Source organism: Drosophila teissieri, chromosome 2L, assembly GCF_016746235.2.
Source record: "Drosophila teissieri strain GT53w chromosome 2L, Prin_Dtei_1.1, whole genome shotgun sequence".
Classification (NCBI taxonomy): Eukaryota; Metazoa; Arthropoda; class Insecta; order Diptera; family Drosophilidae; genus Drosophila; species Drosophila teissieri.
This window is the reverse complement of record NC_053029.1, coordinates 7,283,533-7,295,638: the sequence shown is the minus strand read 5'-3', so window position 1 is coordinate 7,295,638 and position 12,106 is coordinate 7,283,533. Positions and strand designations below refer to the sequence as shown.

The following is a 12,106-nucleotide window of genomic DNA, read 5'->3' as shown; positions in this document are numbered from 1 at the left end:
TGTAGACACCGTTGATTTATTTTAAACAGTTCCTTGCAAGTCTTTTTTGGAAAATTAAGTTGGCATGCTCGTTGCTCACAATTGCGCGTTGTTGGGCGAGGGGAAAAGTCGCAGAAGAAATTTTATACCACACGAACGGAATTTCCGTGGCCAAATAACAACAAACAGCCAGCAGTTCCTACAAGCAGGAGTTAACCAGAGCAGAAGGATTTACCCAGATAAAGCCAGAACAATTCCGCTGCAATCCAGAGCCTCCAGTTCCACTGGGTAGCTGATTTCAGCTGGAGGTGGCGGTGGGTGGTGCTCTTATCGGCCTGCAATTTCTTCCATGCCCGCTGCGATAACAGCCAGGCGGATCTGCCTGTCCAGGTGTGCATTTTGATATTCACTGAACCTTCTTGTAGTGGTATATCATTCAATAGCCGATATTCCATCTTTCAGTGCAACACCATGGGCTGCATCACCAGCAGCAGCAAGTTAAACGAGCTGCGCGGTCATGAGAATGTGTTTCGAGTGCGAGTGGCTCACCTGCAACCCACTCCGGGTACTCCCATCATCCGGAGTGGCTACCTGGAGCTAACGCCCCGGGAACTGATATTCCAGACGCCTGGCTGTGAGCCCATTGTCTGGGCACTGCAACACCTTCGACGATACGGCCTGAATAACGATCTCTTCTCCTTCGAGGCAGGACGCAGGTGCATGTCTGGACCAGGGATCTACACCTTTCGAGTCCACAATGCCGAGCAGCTGTATCCGATGTTCCAGCGCTACATCAACGCGGTGAATACAGATGCATTTGTGCAGGGCGAACGAGAAAGAGTTAATTCCGCTCATTCGGTGTCCGTGAATATGGGCAGAACTGAGGGCAATAACTACTTAGAGCCGGCTCCCTTAATGAGCCGCCAGCTGGGCAACTTCCACAGTGAGCCCTCGAGCACCAGTGCTTCGTATCCGCTGCAGGCCAATGACTCGCAAGTCGAAGACTCTCCGCCCAATTTGCAATCACCAGTCCTAATACCCAGTGCCTATTTGGATCAGCCATTGCGGGCTTTGCAGGACTGCTGTCACGAAGGCACCGCTACGGATTTGCTGTCCACCCCGCCCGGCAATAGATTGACAACACGAAGGCGCACAATGGACTTGCCTCCCCTGGAATCTGCCCCAGCACCAGCTCCACTTCTGAGTCCCAACGATGCTGTGCACATGTACGCCAATGTGGAAGCTCTGATCTTCGATCTAAGCAATGAGCGCTGCTATGAGAACGTAAACCGCTTGGAGCTGCCACTGCTGCCGAGAGAACCCATTTCCACTCAGGAGCCGGCCACGCCCACCAGTTTGGCGGGTAGCTGCGGAGTAAACTATATTGTGCTTGATCTTGATCAGCCGCGAAGTCCCGTGGGGCCGGCGGGTTCACCAAAGGCGATAAATGGATTTGGCAGCGGCTTATCACTGATTTCCACCCCAGCACCTGTCACTGCCCCAGTGACTCCTGAGGCAGGTACTACGTTGGACGTTCCACCACCACCCATGCAGACCCAAAGCCTAAACAGCATCTCTGCTGATGCGGGAGATACTCAAGCGAAGAAGGTAACAGAATGCTCCGGGACCCAAGGCTACTCAACCATCGACTTTATCCGCACATACGCGTTGAACAAGTCGTCAACTGAGCTGCCAGAAACAGTGACGCATCGCCAGCATTCGTCGCACGATGCCGAGGAGCTGAGAATCACCAGGCACAGCAAGTGCATACGAAAGGCCTACTCCATAAGTGAGTGAAATGGAGGCAGCTGGAATAGGATTGGTGGAGACCGAGTGCACAACGAATTTACAGAAAGCATAATGACACCAGATCGCTGGCCAAATAGACCATATAAGCTAAGGATCTAACCCCACATTTATTTGTGCCAAATCTGAATACAATTAAGATGTAAGGAGCTCTTAAAAGCAAAATCAGAATCCTGTCGGTCGGGACAGTCAGGAAGTGTCTAAATTCAGAAGTAAAGAGGACTCCAGATCACTAAGAAAGGATAAGCAGCCGGATCGAAAAGAGTACAAACGTCAAAGAACAATGGCCACACGATTTGTTAGGGCACAATCGTAAAATGTTCGATTTAAATTTAATAACATTGACCACTTATGAAGATAGAAATTCCAAACATGAATCGAACTAAAACACATACTGTGCAACTAGAAGGTTGAGCAGATCAACTGGATGATAGCTTGTTTAAAAGTAGGAAGATATACTACTAAAATTAACCACACATGGGATCAAACAGGATTTTATTGAAGTGATTGGTTGATACAGCATAAAATATTTTAGAATTTCCAAATGTTTAATTAGCTTCATAACGTTTTAAACTTTGTTGCACAGAAATTTTCGTGAAGCTGGTACTTCTGATTTTGAAAGGCACACTTAACAAGAAGCTAAATAACTTTTCTACTATTTTCAAGGGATTTTCAAGAGAGTATGATAAAAAGAAAGATATGGAGGTTGATAAGAACGTGTTGCACAACGAATTTACTGCACGAGTTTGTGGTAAAGTGAAATTTGAAGAGTGATTTGTCCAAAGATTTGTTTGCTTCCACCTGCGCCAAGCTAGAACGCAAACGAGTAACAATATTATAACCAGGTTGTTTTTGTAGTCAGTACAGTAAACTCACACAGCCAAGAACACATAGACATGAATTGCATACGTACATAACTTGTATTTAAGGATAATAACATAGCATTATCTAGTGATTAGTTGATTTATGCAATTGCCAGCGGCTGTTTAGAGCTAGTCATTTTTGATTTTGTGCATATAAAATAGTGAGCAACACGAAAGGCTTTTAACATTAAAATTGTAAATGGTAGATACTTAAGAGTAGCTCATAAGCACCAAAAAATACATCACCGACGTACACGTACGTTTGTTGTTGGCCAAGGCTTTGAAATTGTATTTTGTTGCCAAAAAAGAAAAAACAATGGTAGAAAGCATCGCGTTGCATTGTCCGCTGTGAGTTTATAATTTTTTACATATATATCGCTGAATTGTTATTCAATTTGTTAGGAGTTATATACACTGATTGCCACAAGAAGCATTCAAATTGATGTTCTTGCAGCTGCATTCATTTACATACTTAAGATCGCTGCTTAGTCGGCGGCATAAACTAAATTATTGTTAGTGTCTAAGACGAAATATGTGCAATAAAGCTCAATGACCCTGTCAAATACATGTTTTTCAATTGGACAAAATATTGCATGTTGATTTGGCGTTTATTTCACCATATCTTTTAACAAAGATCACAATAAGGATTTCGATGAAGATAGCCATTTTAATACTCTTTTTTATATTGAATAGTTCCCGAGATTTGACGTTATTGGTTGCTGATAAAAAATAATTTATTTACTTATTTTGTTTTTTTATTTATTTATTTAAAGTTAATATTTATTGTTATTCTAAAACTGCATATTATTCTAAAACTGCATATTAGCTTAAACAGCTAGACTTTCTTGGGGGATTAGAGATCAAGGATAAGTTTGATAAACATGATCTACAAACTTTTTATCAGAGTTGTAATACACTTAGTGAGTGTATCAGATCCCTCGCATTTCAGAACTCTACTGCGTCATTGTTCAATCTGGCGATAAGAAGAAAGTGATCGAATCCAGCCAGCTGCTGCTGCTCTTCTCTTTCATTGTGTACTCATCGCATTCACTTAGCGCTCTTTCCTCAGATCCCGCATTCTTCGGGAGAGCTCCAATTGCGAGAGGAGGAGCTGTCAGTCAGTCAGTCACTTGCGCCCCGTTGACATTGACACATGGCAGTGGGCGGACGGACGAACGGGAAAATGCAGCTTAATTGGAAACTGGCCTTGGCCTTGCTGGCGGTGCTCTGCCTGCAACTCGGGCAGGGATCGGAACTGAACTTCAATGCGGCTTCAGGCGTTGAAATGGGACTCCAGATGGCTGCCCACTTGGCGCCCAGCACCACCACAGATGTCCAGGAAACCGCCGCCATGGCCGTAATCAGCAGATTAATCGGCGAACGTTCTTCTCAATTGTTTAAGGTGCAAGTTAATAAAAATATGGATTTACGAAGCTTTCAGGTAAGTAAAATCGCTCCTATGGAAATAATATTTGCTTAACTAATGGAAAAAATACCAATTTACTTAAAAAAATATTAAAAAGAGAGGGTTTAACTAGTCAATCAATCTTTGAATAGCTTGGAAATAAAAGAGTTCCGCTTCACCCTGCAGATTACCATGTTGGATGATGGCCGGATTCTGTTGATGGGATGGGATGGTGTTTCCGTGTGCAAGGCCTTCCATCACTACCTCAAATACGTTTTAAACAAGGACGTGGATTGGTTCAAGATGCGCATTGAGTTGCCCACCAACTTGCAGCTGCCCAATGTGACCATCGAGTCCAAGTCAGCGAGCCCGTTTATCTATCACCAGAACGTGTGCACTTGGAGCTACAGCTTTGCGTGGTGGGGCTTTGAGCAGTGGCGCCGTCACCTGGATTGGATGGCCCTGATGGGCATCAGTCTGACTATTGCTCCGGTTCAGGAAGCCATTTGGGTAGAGGTGTACTCGGAGTTGGGTCTCAGGCTGGAGGAGATCGATGAGCATCTGGCTGGACCAGCTTTTCAGGCCTGGCAGCGCATGGGCAACATCCGTGGGTGGGCGGGACCACTGACCCCGGGGTGGCGACGATATCAATTGCTCCTCCAGCAGGAGATAATCGCTGCCCAGCGGAATCTGGGCATGAGTGTGGCATTGCCCGCCTTTGCCGGTCATGTGCCACGGGCTCTAAAGCACCTGTATCCCGAATCGACTTTCATGGAAGTGCAGCGATGGAACCAGTTCCCTGATCAATATTGCTGCGGTTTGTTTGTGGAACCCACGGAGAATCTTTTCAACAAGATAGCTTCGATTTTTCTGCAAAAGATCATTACGACATATGGTTCGAATCACATCTTCTTCTGCGATCCCTTCAACGAACTGGAGCCACCGGTGGCCAAGCCGGAATACATGCGTTCTACGGCTGCGGCGATATATGAGTCTATGCGCCGCATTGATCCTCAGGCCATTTGGCTGCTTCAAGGCTGGATGTTCGTAAAGAATCCCTTTTGGACGACGGACATGGCTGAGGCCTTCCTTACGGCCGCACCACGTGGTCGCATACTGGTGCTGGATCTCCAGAGCGAGCAGTTTCCGCAATATGAGCTAACGCGCTCATACTTTGGACAGCCTTTCATATGGTGCATGCTTCACAATTTCGGCGGCACACTTGGAATGTTTGGATCAGCGAAACTGATAAATTCCGGAATCGAAGAGGCGCGTCGGTTGCCCAACAGCAGTTTGGTGGGCACGGGAATCACACCCGAGGGCATTGGCCAGAACTATGTGATGTACTCATTCACCTTGGAGCGCGGCTGGAGTAACAAACCCCTGGATCTGGATAGCTGGTTCACACATTTCTCACACACCCGTTATGGCGTTAAGGATGAGCGTTTGGAGCAGGCTTGGCTGCTGCTGAAGAATAGTGTCTATTCCTTCCGTGGCCTGCAGAAAATGCGGGGACAGTATGTGGTGACGCGAAGGCCGTCCTTCAACCAGGAACCCTTCACTTGGTACAATGCAAGCGCGGTGCTGGATGCCTGGCACCTGTTGCTCTCCTCCAGAGCTATTATTCCGCTGGAGGATGACAGATACGAGATGTACGAGCACGATTTGGTGGACATAACCAGGCAATTCCTGCAGATCAGCGCAGATCAGTTTTACGTCAATCTCAGGTCGGCCTTTAGAAAGCGACAGGTTTCGCGTTTCGAATTCCTTAGCACCAAGCTGTTGAAGCTGTTCGATGATATGGAGCTGATCCTGGCGAGCAGCAGGAACTTTCTGCTGGGCAACTGGCTGCAGCAGGCCAAACAAGCGGCACCCAGCCCTGGGGAACAAAGAAACTTCGAATTCAATGCCAGAAATCAAATCACCGCCTGGGGTCCTGATGGTCAGATTCTGGACTATGCGTGCAAACAGTGGTCCGGCTTGGTGAGCGATTACTATATGCCACGGTGGAGACTCTTCCTGGAAGATGTGACAGTGGCCCTGCATTCTCGGCGACCCTTTAACGGCACCGCTTTCAAGCTGAAAGTCTCGCAGGATATAGAACTTCCTTTTAGTAACAAAGTCGACGTTTATCCTGTGACGCCAGTTGGCAACACCTGGCTTATTTCCCAGGATATTTTCGAAACCTGGAAGGACTACTCAAAGAACACGCACTTTCTACATAACAACAGATTACCAGTGCCTCGAAAATTGGGTCCTAAATAATTTTTAATTTTCATATTGTTCAATACGACTGCCACTCTAAACGTTTTATAATACTTTCTCTAAAATTGACTTTAAATGTTCGAAATAAAAATCTTTTGACAATAGTATCTCAAATGCATTTAAGTTACGACCTTTCGCAATTGATTTGGAGGAAAGTATTCGAATTTAATGATGTTTTAACCACTTTTGAGGTTAGATATGTATGTTTCATGAGAACTTTTCCTAAAATCCCAGAGGGTCACGGTATTATAATTGAAACTGAAATGTGGCTTTGCATCATACATCAATGTAGTTTTAATTGATTTTTATTTAAATTAATGTACAAACTAATTATGTAAAAATTTAAACATGATCATTAATACGCATTACTATGGTTATTTTTGTTTTTCTTGATGTATTTGTGTTTTGGGTATCTGCGTTTTAGTTCTCTTTTTTCACACATTGCATGATGAACTCTATTCTGGTTATGATGCTGTTTTCTTGATCATCTCCTTATTGCGTCCATCGTCTTCAACGTCGGGTTAATGCTAAATTTATGCAAAAAGATTGCATATAATTTTGTTACTCCTGCAGCATCTGATCTGTTTAAGTCACTACAATGTAATTTTTACTTTAGGGTTTTTTCATCTTATTGTTGCTTCCTTTGCTCATGTTTGTGTGGGTTTCTCTGAGAGGTGTGTGTTTGTGTTTGCTCAAATATTCATTCATACTCGATATTTCTACAATTACTCATTTAAAAAATTCCAAACAAACATTATTTTATATTAGTACAATAAAGTTTGCATCTTTCGTATCGGTTGCGTGTAGTATGACGTTTTACAACTATATAATGTGGATTAGGGGCGGGAGTTGGGAACTGGCTGGGCTTCTTATATATGCTGGTATGTCGAGGACAATGCGCAAAAATATGTTAATCATATTAATGTATGTAATTGCGCACGAATAACCATTTACTCATTCACCATTTAACGCAACTATATTTGTATAGGTGTATGTGTATGCACGTGTGTTGGGTCTTGTGTGGGTGTATTTATATATATAACGTACTTATATGCATTCAATCAAACAAACATTTATACTTTCTCGCTCGAGAAACACTCATACATCACCATCCTTTTATCATTCTCAAGCATCAACTAAAACATTCTAGCTCAGGGACATCGACATCGACATCTATTCGTCCTGCATATCCTCGGGCAACTCGTGCGGATTCAACATTCCTGGAATATTACGCTGCATCTGATGTTTGTTTGACTGCTCTTCGGCCAGAGCCGCTTCACGCTCTTCCAAGTACAGATCGGAATCGTCCTCGCCGGTGGCCTCCTGCAATGGAAATGATATATTCGGATAAATTATATTTTAAAGCAGTTGATGTTGCCAATTGTCGCTGCTCTATTTACATTCAGCTTTAATGGCAATTAGTCGACTAATACTCACGCGAATCTGTATGAGAAAATCTCTCAAATGCTCCTTAAATGCTTGCACATTCTCGTCTAAATTGAAAAGGCCAGTGACAAAGACTTTGATCTGATTATCGGACAGATGGTTAAATGCCGATTTCAGCAGGGACGCGACATACTCCTGTATGAATATCATATTATCCGGTATCGGACCCAGGTTCACCGTAATCTTCCTGTTCTCCACCAGTGAGAACATGTACGCCAGAATGATGGCATGATTGGGCAGACCGGCCGTGTGTGAAGTGTCAGTGACCACCGAAAATATTTGCATCAGAATATCTGTGAAGTACGTCTGATAGAAGCTCTGCGCCGCGCCGGGGTGCTGATCTAAGTTTTGAAGCATCTGCAATTGAAGAGACACGTTAGAATCAAAATTCAAAAGTGAAATACAAACAATGTACCTTAAAGAGAATATTCAATCCCATGTCGGCCACATTTCGCATGGTGTGCTTGAATGCCCACACCACCGAGTCGAAGACCAGTTTGAACTGAGCCGGCGGTATATTAAGGAACGCCTTAAAGCAGTGCGCATTGACCGCCTGCAGTAGCTCGTAGAAGCTAAGCCGGTGCTGTGGGAAATCCTCAAAGTTCTTGTTGATCATGTCCAGCGTGCACTCAAAGACGGCGTCAAATATTTTTGGTACTTCATTTGTGATATGCTGACGCAGTTTATGCACAATGATTGCCATCGCACTTAAAACCTTTGGCTCCCGTGCCGATGGAACTTTGCAGCGCTACAAAATAAGAAAACAACATTAGTTTTGAATCTTAGTCAATGGTTTCCAACGGAAATCAAATTGAGAGCAAGTGTACGTATTCCTTGTGTCATTCGGAAGTTACCTGGTAGTCTAGCAGTATAGCGTCCAGCAAAGGCGGTATGAAATTGTCCATCACCAACTGATTGTCGTTGGAACGAGACACCCACTCGGATATCAAGTTAAGCGTCTCCTTCTTGACCACATGCATTGTTTTGATCAGGGGCTGATTGTTCACATTGACGCCATTCACCTCGATGGCCTGGATAATATTTTCCGAAGTTATCTTGTACACATTCAGCATGTCCAGATATATGCGGCCCAGTTGAATGACATACGCGTGCCCCAGGGCTTTGCAGGCAGCCACATTCGTCTTTAGGATGCTGCCCAGCTGCTTGACAGCGGTCATGTTTTTCAAGAAGTCAACGTTTTTCGAGGCGCGGGATATGATGTCATCCCACACCTGGTTGGGCAGTTGCATATACCTCTCGATAAGCACATCCTGTTGTACCTGATCCACCTGGGCGGAGATCATGTAGCCGACAGCTTCATAAAACGTGTGAACCTACAAATACATTTAAAAATTAGTATTTTATCAAATCACAATCTGAAATCAAATGTTCCAATGTTGTAATCAAGAAAGGCACTACCTGCTGTGGCTGCAGATCACAAATGATGCTGCTCATTGTTGTGAGAATCTCGTCAATAAAGGTGCAGGCCTCATTCGGCTGGATGGTGACAAAGTAGCGTCGGCACTTGATTGCTATCTTGATGAACGTGTCGCATGCCATATCCTGGACACCATCGTGCGTTTCGTGCATAAATTCGAAGAGTTTGTTTACCACCGTCTTGAGGAACTTCCAGTGGGCGCGCAGGAAGCGTGGATACTGTCCCACCACATACATGATATTGGAGGCAATAATGGCCTTGTTGTCCTTGCCCTTCTTCTGTTCGCACAGGCCTAACAGATCCTTGATGACGGTGACCAGGAACCGTTTTTCGTCCTCTTCACAAAAAGCACCTTAAAAGTGAGAAAAGCACAAAGTAAAATACGGTTGATACTAGGAAATTATGGATACCTATGATAATACAGACTGTGTATTTGTGATTTATAATAATCAAGTACAGACTGGGAAAAGAAACACCAAAAATGGCTCACCGGATATGGAACCAATGGCCCAGCACAACGTGTTCAGGTTCTTCCAGGAGAATTCCGATCCGTTCACCTGATTAAGCAGCTTTAGCGTCATGATACGGTCCGTGTCCGCAGAGTCCAAATGGGTAAGAAAGACCAGCGTTTCGCGCATGTTCTTGTACAGGTTGATCGAGTTTGTGTCCTTCATAAACTCGCGCACCACTTCCCCGTTTTCGTTCTCCACCACCAGCACCTCCTCCGGCTTGGCCATGCGCGAAATCATTATGAATCGCACTTTAGATAGGATGGGGGCGTAGAAGCGTCGACGGGGATACACTTGTTGCCTCTTCGTAGACTCCAAGGTGGGGTGGAAGAACTCTGAATTGTATAGATCCTCCACGAGGCTGTTCCAGTACTCAAGGCAGATCTTAAATACCTCCACGTCCTCCACCTCGCTAATCATCACCAGATACATGAGCGCCTGGTTTAGGTAGTCCACATACTTGGCATCCTCCACCAGTTTGCCGTGCTCCTTGAGGAAGGTGCACAGGAACATGGCCAAATTAAGGACAAGCTCCTGCTCCGTGTCGGAGCCATGCTTGAACACGTGGTTCATGTTCATATTTTGGCCGACTATTTGTTCCAACTGCACCATCGTGTCCTTGAAGAGCGTCGCGAAATTTTCGTCGTAGTTTGCCGCAGTCAGGCCGGCGATTTCGGACAGGCACTTCAGGGTCACATTCCGGAACATGGGCACGCTAAGGAATTTGAATATCAGCGTTTCAATCTGCTGCGTTTCAAAGATGTAGCCCAGCGGTATCCAGTTGAGGAACCTCAACAGAGTCTCCAGTGTGACGTGGATTAGGGCGGCATTCATCGAGTTCTCCAGCACGAAGGAGCATAGTGTAAAGATCTGAGAGAACTCCGAGCACATGGTGTCTTTCAGGTGCTTGGCCTTAGTCTGCGTGATCTGACCCTGCGAAAAGTCGAACACCTCTTCACTAAGGTTCTTCAGGATGACCATGTTGTTCATGCACAGGCTCTCGTTCGTTTTGGACGCACCGACAATGTCACTGATGAATGTCTCCCAGTTGCGTGGCCATTCGCGCTTCAGAATGTGGACCAGAATCATGTTTAACTTGTTCAGATACACTTTGTTCTGCTCCATAACGTTGGGATCCGACGAGGTCTTGATGATCAGACTGACCACATACTTCTTGATTCCCTCGCACTGGTTGCGCGGAAGGACCTTCCAGCGTGTTTTAATGACCTCCTCGAGGATTTGCAGAGCATAAAACTTGGTCCGCTGGTTCTGTGAGTACTCCAATATGCTGTCCACTCGCGTCCACGCCTCCGGATGCTCCTTCAACGTGGTCAGTATGCTCTGGGCGAGGCGCAATTGCTCGCCCTGCGCTGTGTACACAACCTCGACGATCTTGTCCAGCAGATTGATGTCCAGCTTCTGGGAGAAGTCGAGCAGCTTGCTCGCCTCGTCCGATGTCAACATTGTCGCCATCGCTTTGTAGTAGAAGCGGCGTTCGCGTCGGCGTCGCTCTGCAGCTGTGTCCGCGTTAATTTTGATAGCTTCTTGGCTTCCTCCTCCGCCGGATGAGCTCGGTTCTCACGTTTTTCCCTTTGGATTTCTGGTTTTTCTGTTTCTAGCGTTCTATTTATCGGATGTGTGCGGCGGCTTTTGCTGCTACTGCTTCTTCTTCTTCTTCGCACTATGATGACGGTGAGGAGCGGCGACTCTCGATCTGGATCGAGATCTGGATCTAGTGCCGGGACTGGACCTGGAGCTGTGGATAGAAGACCGTTGGTTATACATATTGCGTACTTTTCCGCCTGTCGGCAGGCAACCATATTTCTTTTTTGTTTTCTTATTTCATTTTTTTGGAACACACAACTACAAGCACACGCTTACTGCCTGCGCGCGCTTACACTTTTTCGCACTCGCACACATACAAGCGCTCGGCACACCACACACACACGCACATACTGGCACAGGCGAACGCATCGCCGCCGCAAATGCGACGAGCAACTGCGGCGGCATTTCGCAATTTTTGAAGCTTTTCAAACGCGCCAGCGAGGACGCGGTGCGTAATTAACAATCATAAACATGCAATTCACTTATGCAGCTTACCTTTTTCCGATTCCAGAAAAGAGCAGCGTGTGAAAACGACGACGACGGACAATGCGAAATGCAATTTGTGTGAACAGTGTGCCCGTATTGTGCTGTACTGAGTCGTTGGTTTGGTGAAAACATATGTCCGCAGCCCTGGTGTGCAGACATGCACCCAAAGCGATCGATAGCGGTGATATGCCATCGATGGGCAATCGATTAAAATAACTGATTGAAATGGAATGAAGATCTATAGTTCGTTTGCTTATTTAATGCCTGCTATAAAAATCAGTGTGACAACATTGATTTGAATTTT

General features: G+C 45.5%; 3 protein-coding genes across 4 annotated transcripts; 2 read left to right on the top strand and 1 right to left on the bottom strand.

Annotated features, from left to right (window-relative positions):
- Positions 1-61: 61 nt before the first annotated feature.
- On the top strand, positions 62-3,150 carry LOC122617607. 2 transcript variants are annotated; one of them, XM_043793534.1, is made up of 2 exons: positions 62-369; positions 423-3,150. In XM_043793534.1, exons 1-2 carry the CDS (start codon positions 329-331, stop codon positions 1,774-1,776), a joined length of 1,395 nt encoding a protein of 464 aa, XP_043649469.1. In that variant the 5' UTR covers positions 62-328; the 3' UTR covers positions 1,777-3,150. The 2 variants fall into 2 exon arrangements, with proteins under 2 accessions (XP_043649469.1, XP_043649477.1); XM_043793542.1 differs by having other exon boundaries at positions 63-369; positions 442-3,150.
- Positions 3,151-3,781: 631 nt separating this feature from the next.
- LOC122611915 (alpha-N-acetylglucosaminidase) lies at positions 3,782-6,489 on the top strand. Its single transcript, XM_043785336.1, has 2 exons — positions 3,782-4,089; positions 4,240-6,489. The coding sequence occupies exons 1-2, from the start codon at positions 3,802-3,804 to the stop codon at positions 6,316-6,318; spliced, it is 2,367 nt and encodes a 788-aa protein (XP_043641271.1). The 5' UTR covers positions 3,782-3,801; the 3' UTR covers positions 6,319-6,489.
- Positions 6,490-6,607: 118 nt separating this feature from the next.
- LOC122611914 (exportin-1) lies at positions 6,608-11,940 on the bottom strand. The gene is made up of 7 exons (XM_043785335.1): positions 11,812-11,940; positions 9,693-11,467; positions 9,184-9,554; positions 8,619-9,098; positions 8,180-8,512; positions 7,756-8,121; positions 6,608-7,641 (listed from the first exon to the last, which is right to left on the bottom strand). The coding sequence occupies exons 2-7, from the start codon at positions 11,182-11,184 to the stop codon at positions 7,492-7,494; spliced, it is 3,192 nt and encodes a 1,063-aa protein (XP_043641270.1). The 5' UTR covers positions 11,185-11,467; positions 11,812-11,940; the 3' UTR covers positions 6,608-7,491.
- Between the last annotated feature and the right edge of the window lie 166 nt (positions 11,941-12,106).